Raw genomic sequence first — 21,154 nt, 5'->3', positions numbered from 1 at the left:
GCTACGGTGGCGACGGCGACGGCGACGGAGTAATGGAGAAGTCCCTGTGTCTTTTGTAATTTGAGTGAGCGAGAGCGGCGATACGAACGAAGAAGAAGCCATGAGATCGCCGCACGTGCAGATCCGAAACTGGAGCGGATCCGGTGTTTGTCTCCGGACAGCGTAGCAGAAGTCAAAGAGCAAAAGTGGATGACGTGGCTGATGAATATGGACCTGTAAGCTTCAAACTGCAGGTGGAAATAGAAAATCAATCAATTTGTAATTTTTTAAAATAATTTTAATTTAATTGAACTAGATCAAAATTAAAATTCATTTAATTTGAATTTTAATTTATTTTTAAATTGATTTTTTTTAACGATTATGATTTGATTTTCTTTATTTTTGAGTAAATTGAATGGCGATGAATGGATACATTTTTTTCAACAAAAGATGAAATCCGTCACTTCAATGGTTCCACACGATCAACCTCACAACAATCATAAAGAGGTAAATCGAAAAGCTGCAGTTGACTACTACGAGAAATCCACTTCAACAAATCTATCCTATAATAACCAACTCAATTATGTCCCAAGAGTGACACTCTGTTTAACCTGAGAAGTGAATAAATGACTAAAGGAAACATAGAAAAAGTAATAGAACTCATGACTAGATCAGAACTCTCGCATTCAGTCAATCGTAGACATCCAATAACCAACACGATAGTGACACATTGGCGACGCCCAAAATCTACAAGGCTTTGTGATACAAATGGACCCAAACTTTGAGAAGCTATAACTTTTAATTCAGATTGAACTATAGGAACTTTAAAATATCAAATGCTTGAAACTAGGAGTGACAAGCCAAGAAACTGTGACTCAAATCAAACGCTTGAAGAACAAAATGAGGCAATAGAAACCTCAAATTTACACAGCCAACATTACAATGCAACACTCAGATCTTAAAGAGCATAATCCAACTAATATTTTCCAAGGATATGACACTCATCAGCGAAAATGTAATGATAAATTGAGGATTAAGGCAAAAGAAAGATAAAAGAAAGAGGGCCCTAAATGCCAGTCTCTACAACAACAACAAAAACTAGAAATCCTATTATGTGGAAGTGGAAGATCTCATTATATCAATTTGATACTGCTTATTGAATCCTCTGATGGTATGGAACAGCCATTACATGATTTTGCTACTCTCTTTTGTCTTCCTCAATGTCTCCATTGTGAGAGTTGGTGGTGGTGGTGTTGAACCCCAAAGCTGCTTTGGCATCAGTGGAACTGTGAGTCTCCTTTGGAGGAATTGGTCCAGGCTTTATTAGTGAGAGTGACTCCTCTCGATCAAAATCTTCGGATCCATCATCTGAGTAAGCAAATCTGAAAGAGGAGGAGAAGGAAAGAGGCATGAGTTTGACTTTTGAGTAGTACTCTGAGAAAATGTTGTATCCAGGAGATGCATAAATACGCTCATATTTATGAAACAAGTTGCATTGTGTCGGAGATTGTTCAAGAACTGAGAGTTATCATCTTGAATATCATTGTAGTCTGTTGCTAGCAATCTAACAGTGAATCAGTTATCATATGCGATATTGTAGTTTACAAGACCTTGTTCTCCTGCTATTTTCAAAATTCCGAGTCAGTAGAATGTGTTGCGATCAGGTTTCTCATGGCTTATGCCATATTGTCGGAACATGTTGTTCTTTCATTAGTTGAGGTTGTGCCGTGATGGTTGAACCAGGATTTAGAAATCAGGTGAGGGCGAATGACTACTAGCTCTTTCTGTTATTACTTAAACGAACGAAAGGATCGGCCTCCTATCCATGTGTTGTCTGGCTACAGACAGGTATTAGTGGAGTACCTTTTCATATCATGTAGGACAACAATGATGAAGAAAGTTTTAGAATTGTCTTGATCAATTTGATAGTTCTTGAATATAATAGAGTTTATAAGCAATGTTTTCCCTTGAGGAAAAAAGAGATATGATATAATAGTAGTTTCTCAAAGAATATGATAAGAAAACTACCACCTATTTTCGGAATGAATGCCCATATGCGTAATCCCCAGGTTCAGAAAATCATCCAGAACAATAGCAGGCCTAAATAAAAAGAAATTGCTGGATCCTCGAGATCCAAAAGTTTTACCTCGTTGAATTTTGAGAGGGTGCCCAAAGAACAGCAATCACGCTGAGAAGAGAAAGGGAAAGGACTTGCCAAAAGGCAGGAATGATCCAAGCCCTCTGCCAGCTCTCGTTGTATATGTCGGTTGACTTGAAATAAAGCTGCAGGAAAACAAGATCATCATAAAATGGATGCAGTAGTAAAATATAACATAGTGTAATATTAAGAAAGCGGGTTTATGGCAATTTTTCTTTCAGATTATCAAGTTTCTTAGCCATCCAATCATGGGGCTTAGGTCGTAGGAGCATAAATATTATATTGCCCCTGCTGTTGAAACTGATAATGCAAGCAGAAGTATTCGTAATTACCTCATAACCAATCCAACAAACAGATACAACAACAGCAACGCCCAAAGCATTTGTGAACTTCCTGTAGATGTCCAGCTTAGCCATTAACCGTCTTGCCTGTCAAGATCCACGAAATGATTTTTAAATAACATATCCATAATCTAAAGGTGTAATGGCATAAACACAGTAAGTTGTCATGAGCCTAGATTTTATAGACTGGAATCGAGAAGAAACTAGAGTGTTCAAGTACCTGGAGTTTGTCTAGAGTTTTGGAAAGAGAAGTAAAGATCCACAAAATGAAGAATGCATCTAGTAATGCCACAGGAAGGACCAAAAACAGCCTCGCCTTTCCGGCTATATCGCTTATGGCACCTGCATTCTCTACCAACTCAAGTATCTCTGATGCTAGGAAAAATGTTGCTCCAAGCATGATCACCTTAGAAGTGAGACCTCCCAGAGTAGGTCTGACAACTCCATACCCCATAGAAACAACAAGAATAATAACTCGTGACACTGTTTTCTTTACTGTACCAAAGGTTACTGCCCAAAAGGTGGTTCCCATGGGTCGGAGACCAGTTTCATTGAACTCGGCATATTCGAAGTACCACCATGCCATTTCAAACATGCCTAATGTGATGACAAATGTTATGCAGTTCTGAAGTGGAAGAACCTCTCTCCAAAACCTCACATACTGCGAGAACCAAAATATTCCAAGTATCACAAATGCAAGAGACATAAATCCATAAAAATACATGAGAGGGGCCATCCTTCCAGGAAGATAGCCGATGGGATTTTTCCACACAGTCTTCCCCTCGATCACCAATCCTTTAAGTGCTGGATCACAATATATAAAATACAGGTTGTACATCCCAGTTCTTGTGATGGAAATAGTGTGCGATGGCAAAGTTGTAGAATGGTCTTTTCCACTGAATGTTGCAGTAAGCACCTGAGGCCATTTAGGATTTTTATTGGAAGTTCTATAAATGACTGTACCCTGAGTGCAAGCACCTAATTTAGCAAGATCCGGGGTGCAGCAAACAGCTCGTTGTCCACCATAGGCTGATCCACCGATTGTTTCTCGATCTTCTACCTCAAACACAATTGCTTGCACTGTAAAAGAAGCAGTCTCTTTACTACTTTGAGCAGCTTCCTCTGGTCGCTTGAAAGTAATCTTATCAAAGCTGGAAAAGGGTACAAAGTGAGCACATGACCAAAATCTACAAGTATGGGTTTGCATGAAAAATAGGAACAATATTCACACTATACTCAACACTTGTTGAAAGATAATTTTCAAGAAGCAAGTAAACTACTTGTTCCTTTTAGTAGAAGAAACAGAGTTTTTTCAATGTATGGGGTTCCTGCCAGTGCAAAATCTGAAGAGATTCAATCTATTAGCCTTATACTGGGCATGGAAAGTGGAGAGGTGATTTCATAACTAAATTATCAATCCAGATCATAAATAAAAACATTTAAAATGGCTGTTGATTTTAAGGCTTGCCCTCTTACACATCCTTTCAAAAATAATATTGAAACAAAAGTTCATAAGGAAAAGAAGAAAAAAAAAATAAAGAACTATTACTGAAAGCGTTACAACAAAGTTCTATTGCACACGATTACTGATATCTGTTAAATATCTACAAAAAAAAACAAACTTTTTCTGGCCTTCTGTTATAGAATTAAGAACACCTGACTTCCAGCCCCCACGGGCGGGGTCAGCTGGTCAGGGCGCGGATGCTTGCAGAAGAACACCTGACTTCCAGAGTTGGCTTGTAACAGGAAGAGGCTTTACTAGAGAACTCAAAATGAAAAAGGTGCGAGGTTTATGCAACCAATACATGTTACTAAAAGTCTAAAACCTAACAGTGTGCTACTGATATGAAACTTATCATATTCTGATATTTTTCATCCTTGAATTAATATAACCTAATTCAAACAAACTTGTTTTAGAGTAATGCTAGTTAACTAGAGATAAAATGATTGGATTCTTCCTGTCAAAGGTACAAGGAATCATTAGTTCAGTTGATAGTGTTGTGGGTTTAGTCCCATATTAGATGTTTTAGGTTTAGGTTTATGTTGATGTATAACATGTAATAGGAGTCCTTGTACAAAAATAACATTATATACAATAACTCTTTTCCTATTAATATGGTACCAGAACCCCTATTTAATGTTAGGTTTTCTGCTGTAATATCCTAAGCAGGTAGCTGTTGATTTCAGCGACAACCTTCCCACATCCATCCGTTTTCCTCCCTCTCTAGCATTACAGCCACCCAGCTGCGCCTGAAAACATCTGCAGGTCTCATACCCATGCAACCCTCTTCTTTGAAAGTCATCATCTTCTACACAAGCATGACACCGCACTTCGCTTAGTGAATTTTATCCATCTCTTTCAGACAGATCTGCCTGCTTCTGCTTCAGCAAAAGACACTTTGGCGTTTAAGGTTGACCAATAGTCAAGTTAGGATTTGGGTCCTTATTCAATCCTTGCAACCAATCACCAATTCCAAGTGATCTCCAGGTCGATGTTGTCTTCCATGAATTGACCCCTCATTGTAATACATCAACAACCCCTTTTCTCCTAGTACAACAACATTCAGTCCCTCATTGAGTGTTTTCCTTCTTTCCTTTTATTTGTCTATTAGATGCTATCAACATCAAAATAGGGGGAAGCCCATTCAAGAGGTAATCTCTTGGGGCCACACCTCATCCATTCAGCCACCCTTAGACCCTCAAACCTCCTTCATCCGTCACTGTGTGATGTCAATTCTATAGAAGGACAAGTCCACTGAAGACATTTCTCCTAGGATTTGCCTCATGTCAATTTTAGATCTTTCTTTAATATATGTAACAAGTTGGACAGATAACACCTACACTCCATCTTGAGGAGTATTAAAGGTATTGAGACATTAGTTGTTAGTGTAGTGAGTTTAGTCCAACATTGGATGCTTTAGAAGTTGAGCCTATATAATATCTACAACATGAATTGGCATCTCTTTATGACAAACATTATATGCAGTAATTCACTTTCCTAACTGATTTCCTTCTTCAAATTACAACAATCTGGAATCGATTAAAGATTTTTCCTAAAAAATGTTCGTGATCTGCGCATTAGGGAATCACATTCATACTAATACCTCCAGCCATAGCGAGATCCTAGTTGCAGAAACCCCTACACACAATTCAACTCTAAATCCCCCAATCTCCTGCCTCTCAGTAGATCCCGTCCCCACAGCGCCCTAAAACCCACGAACCAACTCAAGAGAGCCACAGATCTATCAAACAGACAAGCACAAGCAGAATTACCGGATGAAAGACTCCCCCCTGCCGGAGGTGGCGTTGCCATCGGGTGAAGAGGCGTAGAGCCCCTCGCTACCGCCATGGAGGACAAAGGCGTTGCCTTTGGGGGCAAACGTCGCGCCGACGTAGCTGTGCACCGAGGCGTCCACGAAGGCGCCGAGAAAAAATGCACAGAACACCACGAAACCGAGAACGGGAGGAGCAATGGGCGGATCCAAGCGCTCCATTGGAGGATCGGAGGGAAGGGCAGAGGAGCGAGCTGTGGATCTGGCAGCGGCAGCTGCTGCTGCTTCTTCTAAAGCCTGCTGCTAATGGCGAAGCTTGGCGTCGTGAGAGAGGGTGGGTTTATTTTAATGCAATATTTAGTTTCAGAACTCCAGAATCTAACCCCCATTTTGTACACCAAAGGAATGTCTTCGGGACCCACATTTCGGAGAGTTTTGCATTGGGTATGCAGACGGGTGTTCAATTCGTGCTCTGCCTGATTAGTTTGGCCAGATTAGAGCTCTGCCTGATTAGTTTGGCCAGATTAGACCGACGCGAGGTTTAAGAAAGAAGGGCGTCCTGGGCAACGGTAGGATATTCGGATTGTGACTCAGAGACTTGTGATTCGATCCTCAGCTACGATGTATTTGTAAGAATTTTTTTTCAAATAGGAAACACAATCAAAGGATGCTGGACATCTGGATTGGCCACCATATGCGCTTCCTGATTTATCCTGATGGTCTGTGAAAAACTTTCATAGGACTGAATGACGCCCACGTGAAATGGACGCTATAATATAATAAAATTAAATATTTTATTTTACTTAAAATTATTATATATAACATACTATTATATTAAAATATTTTGATATACAAAATATTTTTATAATTCAATCAAAATTACTTAAATTTTAGTAAAATTATTTTAAAATGTTTATAACAATAACTTAATGACGACGAGTAGAGAAGTTGAAGATTAATTCAATCGAATTAATCAATCAAAATTTAAAATTTAAAATACCCATGATTTAAAATCAACATTTTACTCATGATTTTGATTTTTATCAAAATTTACCTAGCCATTAACATTCGTTATCTCTAGAGTGCAAGCCGATTTTATAAAAGTAATCATTTTAAATTATTAGAGCCATAACTCCAAAACTATTAAATTTAGAAATAATAGAATCTCTACACAAGTAAAAATTTAATTAAATCGAATAAATCGACTGAACCGATCAAATTAAAATATTCGATTCGATTATTTTAAAATTTTAATTTTTTTTTAAAGAAAATTAATTAATTAATTTGATTCGATTTCGATTTTAAAATTCTTTATTCGATTAAACCAAATAAATTAAATTAATCAAACCAAAAAAATAATTTATAAATTTTAAATAAATAAATTTATAAATTCCTAATTAATTAATAAAAATTTTATAATATTAAAAAATTCAATTAATTTAGTCAAAAATTAAATTAACCGATGAAATATTGATTCAATTTGTTCAATTTTTATTAAAAAATTTAATCAATTCGATTGATTTAAAAAAATTAATTTATTTAATTTTTAATTAATTTAATTTAATTTAATTTAATTTTAATTGAATACTCAACCTTATCCCTACGAGCAAAGTTGCTAATTGTTATAAATAATTCATTAGTAGAATGGAAGGAGTAACCAAGGAGGGAAGAGTTTCACTGGAAATGAATGGAAAGATAAAAAAGATAGAGGAAGAAAAGAATTTTTAATGTGATTTATGAAATAAGTAAACATTTTATTCGAGAGTCAGCCTCTCAAATTTCTATGACACACAATATAATTTCACAATTAAAGAACCTTAATTTTTTTTATAGCTTTCTAGCTTTAACACAAGTTTTAACATAAATTTATGACTAAAATAAAATTCATAAATTTATAAGGACTATTACATGAATTTGTGACTATAAAAAAAAAATCAAAAACCTTAAATTTATAAGGGGTAAACTAAATAATAGACGTTATAAGCTAGAGATATTTCAATAATAAATCAAAACTATAAAGAACAGAATGATAATTTTAAAACTCTAAAAGACATTTTCAAAAATACCATAAATCATGGAACAATGTCAATAACTTAACATTTAAGTGGTGCACATGAAGAAATCTCATATCCAGCATCTTATATATGCAATATTTATTTTATAATTCAAAAATAAGATATTGGTTATTTAGTGAAAATATTTATATTTTCCAATGCATATTTAAAATTAATTTTTTGACATATTAAAACTTATTAGAGGTAACTGATGCTATAAATATTTGTTTTATTTTTATTCATATTCACATTAGAGACACACACATAACACAAATATTAACATTCTCACATTATGTTCATTAACTCACAGTTTGATATGAAGAACTTCCAAATGCCATGAACCATTAAGACAAGCCAGTTCCTGCATTAGAATTCATGAGATGGAGAAGGAATGATGTGTAGAATCTAAAAAGGAAAGAAAACTCATGTTTGAGAGTAAAAGCAATCTATCGCGATTACCTCAACTATTTTTCGACATCAGTATATGTGGAGGTGGAGGTGGAGGTGGAGGTGAAGCAAATTACATTGCTGAAAAGCTCTTTGAATTGTTGAAGTACTGCTGGGGCGATAGGGGTTTGGCTCCACCGAACCAGTCTATCAGGAACAAGTTCTTGATCATGAGTTTGAAAATTTGGAAGTGGTGGCCTTTTGGCCAATCTGTATGCACCGACGCTAGAATTAAGCTTGGAAAATATGGAACTAAACTTTGCATTCAGAGAACGAAAATGAGTTGTCGAATACGATGATTGAGAAGTTAGCAGTGCTTACCTTCCATTTCAGGGTGCTTAGTGAACAGTGCATTTTGAGCAAACTCTGCTTCACTAGTTTGATTGTCCACCAATTTCAGCTGCAAATGTCAATGGCAAATGTTATGATTCGATCTTAAACTACAAAGTCCCTAGCAAAACGATATAAAATTCGTTAATCATCTATCAGTTTAAACTAGACTAAATCAAAATAGTAATTTCAGTTTGATATCATTTAGGCTTCAACAGGCACCCCAAAATGAAACTAAGTTTTGCAGCTTAATCAGCTTGTGTGGACTTCTAAAATTGTACAAAGTGATAGAAAAACCTACTTTAGATAAAATACAATCCAAGGATCACAAAACCGAAAAACACATTAATTCATCGACCACATTTCTTTGACAAAATGAGGCTCTTTTTATCACATGCGACTGGCATAACCAATCTGGAGGGAGTATAAGTGACTTGAATTTTGCATCAAACGTCTAAGGAAATCCAATGGACAGGACTTCACAAATGCTGTGTGTGACAAATAAATCCACTGATTTAGATGCAACAAAGTTAGATATCAAATTTAAATATTAGACGATGAAGGCTTTGTGCCAATTTGAAACACTATTTTTAATTTTCAATGACCAACATCAAGAATACCCCAAAAAACCTCCATGATTTTCAATCTATTGCCTATTCGTTTAGATGCCTGCATAACAGTCCATCGACTTCACTTTAATTTTACGACATCCTGAAAACCCAAGTGTTTATGTGGAGTGATTCAAATTTCTTTTCATCCACAAGAGCAGAAAAAAAAAGTCAAAATGGAGAAAAAAAGAAAAGATAAATAATACCAAATAATCATAGATGGATTTAATTCTTGCTCATACCTTCCCTGTGAGCGTAAGTTTGGCACAAGTAGGGTTTTCAGGATCTATCTTTCCACAGGATCCAAGTGGAAACTCACTGATGGTGAAGGAAGATCTTCCATCGGCCAAAGCATGTCTTGCAGTTGGATCAAGTGCCGTCAAATAAAAGTAAGGGACACCACAGCCTTCACCAGGCACCCCATCACTAAATGAAACAACATTTCTGCATTTGATTGCAACAATCAGTAAAAACTATCAACCAAGACCCAACTTTGACATAATATGTAAACTCGTCAGTTTAATTGATTCTCCTGCTGCAGATTGCTTAGATTACCCAAATGGAGATCCTCCTAATTCACTCGATATGGTACTGCAGTAAAAGTGGAAGACATGTCAGTTCATATGCTGAACCAAATAAACTGAGATGCAGTAATTAGATATCTACTGTTTTGTAAAATGAATCATTGTTTTACTTTAAAGTTTGCAAAATGTGGGAAATGGCCAACTAACATAGAACTATATAATGTCAAAGTTTATATAAACCTTATATTCTCATAAAATGTAATCCTCAAAAATGGATTTTATCAACTCTGATAATGCTGCTACATCAGCACTTGTACCAACAAGAATGCAGTGTTGGATCATGAGCAAACATATTTACCATGTGGCAAACATAAACTAGAGCTAGATGGAATTTCCACCCACCAGTGGTTTACAAAACAGGAACAAAATTACTCCAGATCTTCGTCTATCCTATCTAGTTTCTTGTGAAGCTAAGATTTTTTTTTCAATTCAAATGTCAACAATACCAGCACAATTTCCATGAAGCTAAACGATCTTACCCTGATATTTTGCCATCTACCTATGAGGGTTTCAGGGTTAGGTTTCTCCTGTCTTAATCAACTAAGACCAAGTCACAAATCGAATCCATTAAAATCCCCTATCTTTCAGAATCCCTTTAATATATTCTAAGTTAAACCTAAAAGACGAACTTTACATTTAATTAGGTAAATTATCTCCATCTATCGTCATCGCATCGTGCGATTACTTCCTTCAAACAAAGAGTTCATCACATATGGAAGCAGCAGCAACATATGAGTTAGGAGTGAAAGGAAGGAAGACCTGAGGACGCCCCATGAGTTCTGCGCAACAAGCCATCGGGCAGTGGCGGCAGCGTCGTCGGGCCTAGGCTTCCCGAAGCCACCGGACAGGGATCGTCCGGTCACGGCGGAGAGGTCTCCAAAGAGGAGGAGGAGGAGGAGGTAGGAGAGGAGCGCCGACGAGGAACCTGCGATGCCTTCACCTTCCATTCTTGGCTCAGCTCCTCGCTCGATCCGGGATTAAATAGTAGCAGATCCCCTCCAATTGGACCTTCTTCGGTACATCGACGCATATATCTGCCGTTCATTTAATGTATCTAATCTTTCCAAATGATTGGATAACGGATATGAGAAAACCTCTACAATCACTCTTGTAGAGAATCCAACGACTGGAATACTTTTATTTTATGTTCGATAATAACAATTAGTATATTTATTTTGGAAATTGGTAATGTTGTTGACGTGGCTAAATATTATTAGTTAGTGCGGATAAGGTTTTGTCCACGTAGTACGTGCGTTACACGAGAAGACACCAGATGGATGGAGATCGGAGATTGCGCCGCGTGCTGTGCGTATGCTTTTCGCGTGCGGATTGGTCGTCGAAATTGACGGGTTTATATGGGAATGCCAACTCAGCTATAAAACTCATCATATTTATTCAACTCTTTTTTAAAAAAAGTATTTAAGGATATTTTTTTTAAAAAAAAGAAGCTCAATGTGGAATTAAATACATTGTATTGCATGAAATAAGAGGGACAATAATAAATTTTAGGGGGGGTTTTATGGAATTGTCCAAGAAAATTTAGCGTACGGCCAAACTTTTTGCACCCTTTAAAAAATGTCCCTATATTTTATGATTATTATTTTACCCCTATTTAAGTATTCTTATTATCATTTTAAATTCGTGAATTGATGATAAATATGAAATCTGAAGTGGTAAATAAAATTATATAGATATTTTCACATGTAAAAATTAAAGAGTATTTTTTTTACCAAAAAAAAAGACGTTTACAATTTTTAAAATATCCAAACAACATCTTATTTTATTTTTTTATTAAAAAAATATTCTAGTTCCTTTATTTTTTGTTTACTATGTTCAAATTATTATGAGCAAAAATAGATTGAGTGCGTTTTTAAATTCAGCAAAAATTTTATTGAGCAAAAATAAGTATGTCTACATTTATTCAAATGTCCTTCAAATACTATTTTATATATTATGTTATCCTCGTGTAAATCTCTCATTTAATTTTTAAATAGATTGAGTGCGTTGTAACGGCTATGAATTGTAATTGTTTAGTATAATTTAATAGTTGTTACAAAGCGTCTGACATATTTAACATTCAAAAACATTTATATTGTAATAGTTACTATGATTTTATAATTGTTATAATGTAAATATTAGGTAAATTGATTGAATTCATATTGTACAGCTACAACGTGAATGGTAGGACGAATAAGGTTGTAGTAACTACAAATATATTTTTAAATATATTAAGTATGTTTGTAGCAGCTACAAAATCGTAACTGCTAGAATGTAAATATTTTTAAACATTAAATATGTCAAACGTATTATAGCAATTAAAAAATCGTAACTACTACAATGCGTTCGATCGTTTTAAAAATTAAAATTTAAGATTTAAACGAGAGCTAAAATTATAGAACAGTACTAGAAGACTATGCTGTCTGGAAACGACGTTTACACTGAAGTCCTAAACGCTGGGAAACGTTTCCATCCGTGGAAACTTTGGTCAGATTTGATGATTCTAATTTTAGGGCTTTTTTCTGAATAACCCAATCACAATTCGCGACTACCGATTTCCAAAGAGTCCGTGGTGGAGTCTTTGACTATTGGTGAGGTCTTCGACGTTTCCAAAATCTGGAAACTTCAACTATTGCCATTTCCTATTTTTATTTCTACGTTTTTCATTTTTTATCTCCAAGTTTCTAAACAGCATAGCTAGAAGATATTTGGATGAATATATATAATAAAATAATTTGATGAAGCACTCTTTTAAAAAAAATTAAAGTCGAGCGCCTCTTTCATAATTAGATAATAAAAGAAAGTCCTTTGCCTAATTATTATATTTATAATTTATTATATAAAAAAAACTTTTTCTACTCGATTAAAATTGTTTAACTTGATTAAATTTAAGCTACTATAACATATAATAATTTTGATTAAAATTTTAATTTAAATAAATTTTTCCTACGTTCTAAAAATTTCGACTAAAGTCTACAACAATACTAAAATAAGATATTTTCGTAATTAAAAAAAAAAAATCAAATGTAATGCTATTTTAATATTTTTATAAATTAGAGCGACAATCCTTTTCCAGACGCCACTTTAAAAAATTAGTAAAAGTTATAGGAAGTAAATGATAAATTTTCCACTCCAATCAACAACTGCCACGTAACTAACGGTGGAGGATACATGTGCACGAATCTTGACGTACCCTTCTCCTTTAACATGTTCCTTCTCCTCAAACTAACTAATCTGATCTGCTCAATAACTACACGTCGTAGTACTGATCTAAAGCCACGCGTCGCGCATTGTGCGGTGGAACAGGTTAATACATTTCTTCCGGAGGAATAAGAGAAGCACTTCTGCGCCTGTACGGCTGTATACCTTCTCCCGTCACTTCAATCGGCGACGGCGGCGGCTCGCGGTGGTTGCGGAAGGCGCTAATGGCGTACAAGGCAGTGGCGGAGGTAACGGCGGAGGAGATCGCGGCCACCGGCGTGCCTATGGAGGAGGCCGGGAGGATCCTCTTAGGTCTCCAGCAAGTTATCTCCGAGCGCGGGGGCACTGGCCCGGTGGCTTGGGACGCCATCTCGAAGCGGATCTTAGGCCCTACTCTCCCCTTCCCCCTCCATCAGATTTTGTACTATGGCTGTTACAGGGACTTTGGTTCCAATCCGCCGCCGGCTTGGATTCCAGACAAGTATTTACTGCCTTTATTTCTGGTTTTGCTTTTTGCTTGAATCGCGTAGTTGGATTGGGATTTATTTGTTGGTGAATTCATCTTCTTTATTGATGAAATTTTCCAGAAATTCTCAACTAGAAATATAGTGTAGAAAGATTATTCTTTGATGTAAAGTTACCCCCGTTTAATCGAACTACTTCTGCACCTTCACTGAAATAATATCTCAAAAATTTGGCTGAATCATCACTGTTAAGGTAAATTTTTTTCATAAAAATTCCATCTTTAGTGCTCTATAATTGAAGTTAGCATAATCACTTTCGTGTTCAAAGTGTTGCAAATCAATAATTGTGGTTTACTATTAATTAATAAATTCTACAACATCAATTCTTAGATAAGAACTCAGATTTTACCTCATTTACAAGCCTATTCTTGAAACTAATATTCAAGACTTGTTTCAACTTGTAAACTATATATATGTGTCTATTATTCTTCTTTGATATCAAATACAATAATTCATCTTAAATTGTTTTTATATGGTATTAGAGCCATCAACTATATCTAGTTATCTCAAGAGTTGGTATCAAGGGGAGGCCGCACACACGGCCTCTCCTGCCTCGTGTACCTATCAGTCTTACTCCTTTGTGGCCTTCCTGCTTTGTCTCCACCGATCCAATGAGTCTCCATTGTATCCAGTGATGCTCCACCTCTTCCCTCAATGCAACTGCTAAATGCCCACCCTCTCATGCACTGCCTTCAATCTCCCCTCATCATGGAAGTTGGCTCCAACCTTGGTTCGGGATGACATTACCTACTCCATCGACTACATGACAACTATCAACCTCGCATCCCGACATCTTTGGCTTCCCTCTCGCTCTCCAACCTACCTTTGCCATATTTGGTCCCAACACTCTGCATGGTCTAAGCTCATCAGTCAGTTTGGCTTCTCCCGTTTTGAGTCCATCTTTGAACATTTGTTCTCCCACAATCACCCTCAATAGGGCATTACACGCATGCCAACGACATTCTGCAATGAGTTCTTTCTCCTTTGCGACATCTTGCATCATTAGCTCCATTTTTTGCTCCATTGTGATGCCTTGCATCATCCATGGCGACTTTACGCTTCATCACGACACATTGAGTCATCAACTGCTACTTCTTCACCTTGACACCTTGTGTTGCCCGCTGCGACTACTTGCTCTGTCGCTCACTGTCGATAGCCATCTATGCCAACTGCTCCAGATTCGACCTCCTTTGTAGCACCAAAGTTGGCCTCCTTTTGCAAGATCACCGAATTCGGTCTTTGCCAAGCACATAATACTGATGCTAATTTCCTCTCCTTCTATTCGGGCTTCTATCCTCCAATGCTCTTCCTGTCTTGTTGCCCATTTGCTACCATAGGCCGTTAGTGCCCCTTGTCACAAATTTGACTTCCGCCAATAGATCCAAGTGTAGTTGCCTATGATGTTTTCATGGAAGAGTTCTTGTCATCCCATAAGATGAACTAATCATTGTGAACTATGTGGATCACCCGATCTTGCGCCCGACAGTAATCTATACTCTATAAATGCATATAGATATTCTTTCATTCCAAAGTGCTACAGATCATCCATGACTAAGTGTACCATCCGAACTGGCTTTGACGATTCAAAATTTCTGATTTCTAAGTATCATCATTAGTGCTCAATGCATATTGAATACTGTAATTCCTATTAAATTTGTTTTACATTTACCAGAGAGAATGCTTCATCTACAAATATAGGACGAGTATTACAGAAGCATGGAAGTGAGTTATTGGGAGTGAGATACAAGGATCCAATATCAAGCTTTACTGACTTCCAGGCATTTTCTGTGGCGAATCCAGCGGTATGGATGAAATGAACTTTTGTCATTTCACTTTTTCTCTATTAGCTAGTTGGTTGAATTTTAAGTTTGATTTTTGAGTCAATCATCTCGGTATGTTGTGAGAATTTTAGACTTACTGGAAGATGGTTTTCAAAGAGATGGATATTTCATTTACGGTGCCACCATCATGCATCCTTCGAAGCCATGACTCATATCCTGGTGGGCAGTGGTTGCCAGGGGCATGTTTCAATTCTGCCAGCCTATGCTTGAGTTTGAATAATAAAAGAGGCCTCAATGATGTTGTCATTATTTGGAGAGATGAAGGGTGTGATGCTTTACCTGTCAATACCATGACTTTCAAGGAACTGAGGACAAAAGTCTGGTATGAAGTTCTTTACTTATAATATATTATTATTAGTTTGTACCTAATCTTAGATTGGCAATTACTTGCAACTACAATATAGTTTTTCTTTGGCTTTTCAGGCTGATTGCTAATGCCCTTGATACATTGGATTTACCAAAAGAATCTGGTGTTGCAATAGATATGCCAATGAATGTTACTGCTGTTTTAATCTACCTAGCTATTGTTCTAGCAGGTTATGTGGTGATATCTATAGCAGATAGCTTCGCCCCTAAGGAAATCACAACCAGGCTTGCGATAGCAAATGCAAAAGCAATTTTCACCCAGGTCAGCAAGTTTGTCTTTGCAATAATTCTTATCTGGTGGTGAGGGTAATATGTCCAGTCCACCAGTCCATCCTAGTGTTCTGTATATATTTATGGTCTAGTTTGAAATGGGAGGTTCAGAGGTTTTAGTTAGCATAGGCGGAAGGCTAATCTTGATTGAGACTTCAACTGATCATTTTTCCTAGGTAATATAGGAGAACAAATATGCATCAATCTCATAAAAATCAAAACCAAGAACTTTAGGAGAGATTATTAACTGAGAATATTATAAAAAGTTTCTAATTAAATATTTATGCATTGATGTTTAGTGATTATCTTTTCTCTCTCCTTTCTTTTACTCTGTTTCTTTAACTTGACAATTACTCATGGTCATATATGAAAGTCAAGTTTAATGCATAGCTTGTTGGAATTGTTCAGAGCAACATAGAAGATGATGGATTCTGATTACTTTGGTATCCTCAGCCATAGACCCTCACAAATTGATCACTTGTAAAAGGATTCTAACTGATCCAAAGTGGTATTTGGTATTAGGATATGCCATTTTATACAACTATTTTTTATTTTGATGTTGTTTGGTTGGTTTAAAATGTCATCTACAATATTGTGTACCCACTAGGTGATAGGAAAGAACATATCATTGCGGTGACTTCAAGATGAGGCTAAAGGGAGACAATATGTTTGTGCCTGGATGTTGCTTATAGTCCCAGCATGTTTCCACCATTTTCCTATTTTCTCTTAGGAGAGTCTTTTTGCAAAATGCTACTTTTGCAAATTGCAACATTAAATTTCAGCCACAGATCTAGTGATGAGGCTAAAGGGAGACAATAGAAATTCGCTTAACATTATTTAAAAAGGTTGAGATGACTTAGATATTATTGCCAATATGATATTTTTAGAGCTCAATGGAGGAGGGATAAGATTTATGTACTAAACCCTAAATAATTTGAAGAAGCAATTTGTTGTTGAGTTTCTATCTAGTAGAAATCAATCATTAAAGTCTCACCTTTTAAGCATGTAATTCCATTTTTAGGATTGGATTATTCGGGGTGAAAAGCAACTACCTTTGTACAGGTGATGGTCGATATACTCCTTGGAAGCACTATTCAGTAATCACTTGGTGGCTCTTTACTACTTTCTCATTTTGTAACTTTTATCTCTTCTAGTAAAGTTGTTGAAGCTCATGCTCCTTTAGCAATTGTCGTCCCGGCAAGAGATTACACTACAGTAAAAGGACTGCGTGCAGATGATATTTCTTGGCATGACTTTTTGAAAAGAGTAGATCATACCATGTATGCAACCTTATTTATATGCATTTTCTTCTCATTTTGATCTTTTGTTAAATGATTAAAGTGAGTTCTTTGATCCATAACATTGATTCTCAGTGGATTTCACAATGTTACATAGGTAGGAAACTTGTGCAATAGGCTAGTTCTGCTTTAACCTATCATATATTAGGATGTGGAATTGTGCAAGAAGGATACAAATTGTTTATGGATAAGTATACAAATGAATTGGAGAATTACTTCTTCCTGCACACATTTATAGTTGGATCCATGACAACATTAAATAAGGAAATGAAGTATATTCAAACGTGAGAAAGAACAATTGAAAAATCTTTGGTTATTGCTTATATTTCAGACTTATGTATTCAAAAAGATAGTGGCATTCTGTTGTCTTTAAAAATATACTGAACATGTGCAAATAAACTTTTTATTCAGAGCAATGAGGTATTGAGTTCCATATTTATGTAATAACTGCTAATCATCATTTACATCTTTTGGTAAATGCAGAGACATGCCCTATCCTGCAGTTGTAAAACCTTGTGAGACCTTCACAAACATCCTCTTTTCATCTGGAACGACAGGTAATAAACTTAACCGAACTACTTGTTTGGTACCATAAATTGTGGAATTAGAATCTTCTTCAGAATCTGAGATTTGAAAATCCCATAAAAATGGTCATATTTGCGTCTGAAATTCTTGGAAATTCATGACACTAAAGAACTCTATCATATAATTCCAATTTATCCATCAATTCTGAACAAAAGATTTTTTTTCAATATTAATTAATTCTAATGTACTTCAGAAATTATCATTATTACAAATTCTTTGATAATGTTGAATTGGAATTCTTTTCCATTAGGAATTGGTTTCAAACAAGCTCTGAACGTCTTGAAACCCTAGTAGCACTAGGTCTAAAAGTTCAGTGTCCAATGTCTGTATAGTCACACTAATCAAATGTGAAAATACGTGCAACTTATAAGATTTGGATTGGATGATTCTGCTTGTTCAATTATGTCACACTAAAGAGGTATCCGATTGCTAAGATTTCAAATGTTGGATAGGTGAGCCAAAAGCAATTCCATGGACACACACAACTCCTCTAAAGGCTTCTGCAGATGCATGGTCACACATGGACGTACATAAAGGCGATGTTGTTGCATGGCCTACTAATCTTGGTTGGATGATGGGCCCATGGCTTGTGTATGCCTCTTTAATAAATGGAGCTTCTATGGCTCTGTATAATGGCATCCCTCTTGGATCTGGATTTGCAAAATTTGTACAGGTATAATGAGTCTGCTTGTGTATTTTAAAGTCTGAACCTTTTTATAACTTGGTATGCATACCATGGTACTGCGATAATAATTGCACTACCTTAGTTTAGGCACAAAATGATAGTACTTTCTAGTTTCTACAAAAAAATGAGTTGAATGTTCACTACCTTAGGTATACTTGTCTATGTGCTCATTTGATACACTCCAGAAGCTGTAAACGTAGATACATTTATCTGTTCTTTTGCTGGTTCTTGAGCAGCATGCTTGTGAATAATCTTGTTATTAATCCATAGAGGTGTACGCTTTATGATGCTTATTACTAGGAAATATACTGGCATTTGCAGAAGGTTCTTTGAGTAGTGATGTTTAATTTCTTCCATGATTACAATTGTCACTTAACATTTCTCCAATATATTCAGGATGCCAAGGTAACAATGCTCGGTGTTGTTCCAAGTATTGTGCGGGCTTGGAAAAACACAAATTGCACTGCCGGCCTCGATTGGTCAACCATTCGGTAAATGAGCTTTACAAGTTTGATATTCTGGCATCTTTTTGACCTTGAAATTAATAAAGTTTGTAATTCTGATGTATAGTTGCTTCAGCTCCTCTGGAGAAGCATCCAGTGTGGATGATTATCTGTGGCTCATGGGCAGAGCTCATTACAAGCCAGTTATCGAATATTGTGGTGGTACCGAGATCGGAGGTGGATTTGTTTCCGGGTCCCTCTTGCAGCGTCAAGCATTATCTGCTTTCAGTACACCAGCTATGGGGTGCAAACTTTTTATCCTCGACGGTAATGGAAATCCACTTGTGAGTACTTTCTCATTTTTCTAGTTCATTTATAAGTTTAGCCATATGGAATTGGCGAAAAGTGCATTGTTTCTTCTATTTCTATCAAAGCCTGAAAATTCCGCGGGAATTGGTGAGTTAGCCCTTGATCCAACAATTTTCGGAGCTTCAACAACTTTACTAAATGCTGATCATTACGATGTTTACTTCAAGGGCATGCCAATGTATAACGGAAAAGTAAGTCATTTTCAACTTTCCTACAACTAGTGAGTCTTTGTGGGATTCATAGCCTCAATCATGAACCACTTCTCTACACTTCATGGTCTTTTATGGAGTTATAGGCTTAACAAGGCTAGAACATGCAGTTACTTCGAAGACACGGAGATGAATTCGAGCGCACTGCAGGAGGATATTATAGGGCACATGGTCGCGCAGATGACACGATGAACCTTGGCGGCATTAAGGTGCACGTCGACAATACATTTTATTCTTTTTGAGCAAATACATACATACTGAGAGCGAGAGCATCAAATTTGTTGTTACTAGGTGAGTTCTGTCGAGATTGAACGAATCTGCAATGGTGTCAATGAAGCCATCCTCGAAACAGCTGCAATTGGCGTCCCACCACCGGCCGGTGGGCCTGAACAACTAGTTGTTGCGGTTGTCTTTAAGGATCCAAACACCATGGAAGAGGATTTGGAAAAGTTAAGGTTGGCCTTCAACTCTGCATTGCAGAAGAAACTGAATCCATTGTTCAAGGTACTTGCTTTGGATAGTTTTAGTATACTTTGTGGTCATCATTGTGATGATCTTTGCTTCTATAAAAGGTTTCGTCTGTCATTCCCGTGCCGTCTCTTCCGCGAACTGCTTCGAACAAGGTTATGCGAAGGATTCTGAGGCAGAATTTCACGAAGGGGCCAAGGTTGTGATGCATTGTGTTTCTTGGAAAGATGTATGATCTCATCCTCATATATGCCTTCAAGTTCTACCCAAAGAACTTTTTCTAAACGTAGTCATGTGGAATATTCTTGATGCTTATTTGCTTGTTGATTGTCATGTGCACCAAATTTTAAGAGACGAGTTTAAATTGGTATGGACATATGCTTAGATGATTAATAAATATTTTAGTTAGACGATGAGAAATTATGATAAATATATATCGATCTATATAGTGAAATAAGATTTGATTATTGTTATTATTTTGTGTATTCACAGCATTTTGATAAGTAGAGGAGGATCATTTGTTACTCAGGAGCATAACTGAGTTGGTTACGACGGAGCAGAGTTGTAGAAGTAGGCAAGGATTCGAATCTCGGCTTCGGCAATGTCCTTCTCCATCGTGATCAATTGTAGTTTCTCAATTTACTTTTTCACATATGGTCGTGGGACTGACCGTGTGGGCCGTTAAGATCATTTGTTCTCTAAGAGATCTTGTATAAATTTTCATAAATTGCTAGTATTATTTTTATTATTATTTTCATTTGTTTTTTAAATTTTGGAATGGTAAAATATTGACTAATAAATAATGATCCATGTTACAAAATCATATTTTAGCATAATCATTATTTTCATATAAAAAATTAGTTTAAAAAAAACACCATTTTTGAAATCTCATAAGGCTTATATATGAAAATATTTAAAAATTAATGGTTTAATATTAAATCCACTTATATATAATTAAATGTAATAAGTTATGTATAATTATGTTTTTATAAAAAAACCCCACGTTCATGCTTCGGTCACTGAAATTTGTAAAAGAACATCTTTGAAAGTTGAGGTATTGTTATTTTTCGAAAATGATGGGGTTTTCAGGGATTTTTCCAAACTCTTGAGAAAATTGTAGGCGTG

General features: G+C 36.2%; 3 protein-coding genes across 3 annotated transcripts; 1 reads left to right on the top strand and 2 right to left on the bottom strand.

The window, feature by feature from the left end:
• Nucleotides 1-832: 832 nt before the first annotated feature.
• Nucleotides 833-6,055, bottom strand: LOC141835179 (uncharacterized). The gene is made up of 5 exons (XM_074722611.1): nt 5,752-6,055; nt 2,699-3,629; nt 2,470-2,565; nt 2,126-2,262; nt 833-1,361 (listed from the first exon to the last, which is right to left on the bottom strand). Exons 1-5 carry the CDS (start codon nt 5,970-5,972, stop codon nt 1,178-1,180), a joined length of 1,569 nt encoding a protein of 522 aa, XP_074578712.1. The 5' UTR covers nt 5,973-6,055; the 3' UTR covers nt 833-1,177.
• Nucleotides 6,056-8,025: 1,970 nt separating this feature from the next.
• LOC141835227 (uncharacterized) lies at nt 8,026-10,727 on the bottom strand. Its single transcript, XM_074722656.1, has 6 exons — nt 10,533-10,727; nt 9,745-9,780; nt 9,432-9,633; nt 8,573-8,651; nt 8,264-8,461; nt 8,026-8,165 (listed from the first exon to the last, which is right to left on the bottom strand). Exons 1-5 carry the CDS (start codon nt 10,718-10,720, stop codon nt 8,325-8,327), a joined length of 642 nt encoding a protein of 213 aa, XP_074578757.1. The 5' UTR covers nt 10,721-10,727; the 3' UTR covers nt 8,026-8,165; nt 8,264-8,324.
• A 2,443-nt stretch (nt 10,728-13,170) lies between these two features.
• LOC141834590 (putative acyl-activating enzyme 17, peroxisomal) lies at nt 13,171-20,449 on the top strand. Its single transcript, XM_074721906.1, has 14 exons — nt 13,171-13,452; nt 15,168-15,297; nt 15,408-15,658; nt 15,760-15,964; nt 16,994-17,034; nt 17,127-17,252; nt 17,754-17,827; nt 18,308-18,528; nt 18,937-19,031; nt 19,111-19,327; nt 19,418-19,543; nt 19,672-19,770; nt 19,853-20,065; nt 20,134-20,449. The coding sequence occupies exons 1-14, from the start codon at nt 13,196-13,198 to the stop codon at nt 20,233-20,235; spliced, it is 2,157 nt and encodes a 718-aa protein (XP_074578007.1). The 5' UTR covers nt 13,171-13,195; the 3' UTR covers nt 20,236-20,449.
• The last annotated feature ends 705 nt before the right edge of the window (nt 20,450-21,154 follow it).

Source organism: Curcuma longa, chromosome 9 (genome assembly GCF_044706935.1).
Source record: "Curcuma longa cultivar G26 ecotype Majalengka, Jawa Barat chromosome 9, ITB_CL_G26_1.1, whole genome shotgun sequence".
NCBI lineage: Eukaryota > Viridiplantae > Streptophyta > Magnoliopsida > Zingiberales > Zingiberaceae > Curcuma > Curcuma longa.
Note: the sequence above shows the minus strand (reverse complement) of the source record. Positions and strands in the feature narration are given on the sequence as shown.